Source organism: Nanorana parkeri, unplaced genomic scaffold, assembly GCF_000935625.1.
Source record: "Nanorana parkeri isolate BGI_ZX_2015 unplaced genomic scaffold, ASM93562v1 scaffold5067, whole genome shotgun sequence".
NCBI lineage: Eukaryota > Metazoa > Chordata > Amphibia > Anura > Dicroglossidae > Nanorana > Nanorana parkeri.
Genome location: NW_017311327.1, coordinates 1 through 384, shown reverse-complemented (window position 1 = coordinate 384; position 384 = coordinate 1). Strand labels below are relative to the sequence as shown.

General features: G+C 51.0%; 1 protein-coding gene across 1 annotated transcript in view; it reads left to right on the top strand.

Annotated features, from left to right (window-relative positions):
- LOC108804081 (echinoderm microtubule-associated protein-like 1) overlaps positions 1–313 on the top strand; it is a 7,115-nt gene extending 6,802 nt beyond the window's left edge. The window contains exon 3 of the mRNA XM_018575844.1: positions 208–313. Within this exon, the coding sequence (XP_018431346.1) occupies positions 208–313 (106 nt within the window). The remainder of the gene's footprint in view (positions 1–207) is intronic.
- The last annotated feature ends 71 nt before the right edge of the window (positions 314–384 follow it).

Genomic DNA, 384 nt, shown 5'->3' with positions numbered 1-384 from the left:
CCCTGACACCCCCCACCAGTCCCGGACACCACCCGACATTACCTGACAACACCCGACATTACCTGACAACACCCGACATCACCTGACAACACCCGACATCACCTGACAACACCCGACATCACCCGACATTACCTGACATTACCTGACAGCGCCCGACAACACCTCTACCCCCAGTATACAGGATTTCGCTCTCTCTTTGCCCAATAGTGTTCGGCGTCATCATTCTCCGGAGCGACTTTCCTTTATGAAGAGAGATCCTTCAGATGCCCGAAACCGACTGCTGATGGGTGTCAGCGGGAGACGAGATGGGTGAGTATACAGCTGGTATATAATCCCCTCCCCTCTAGTATATATATATATATACTGAGTATACAGCTGGTATAT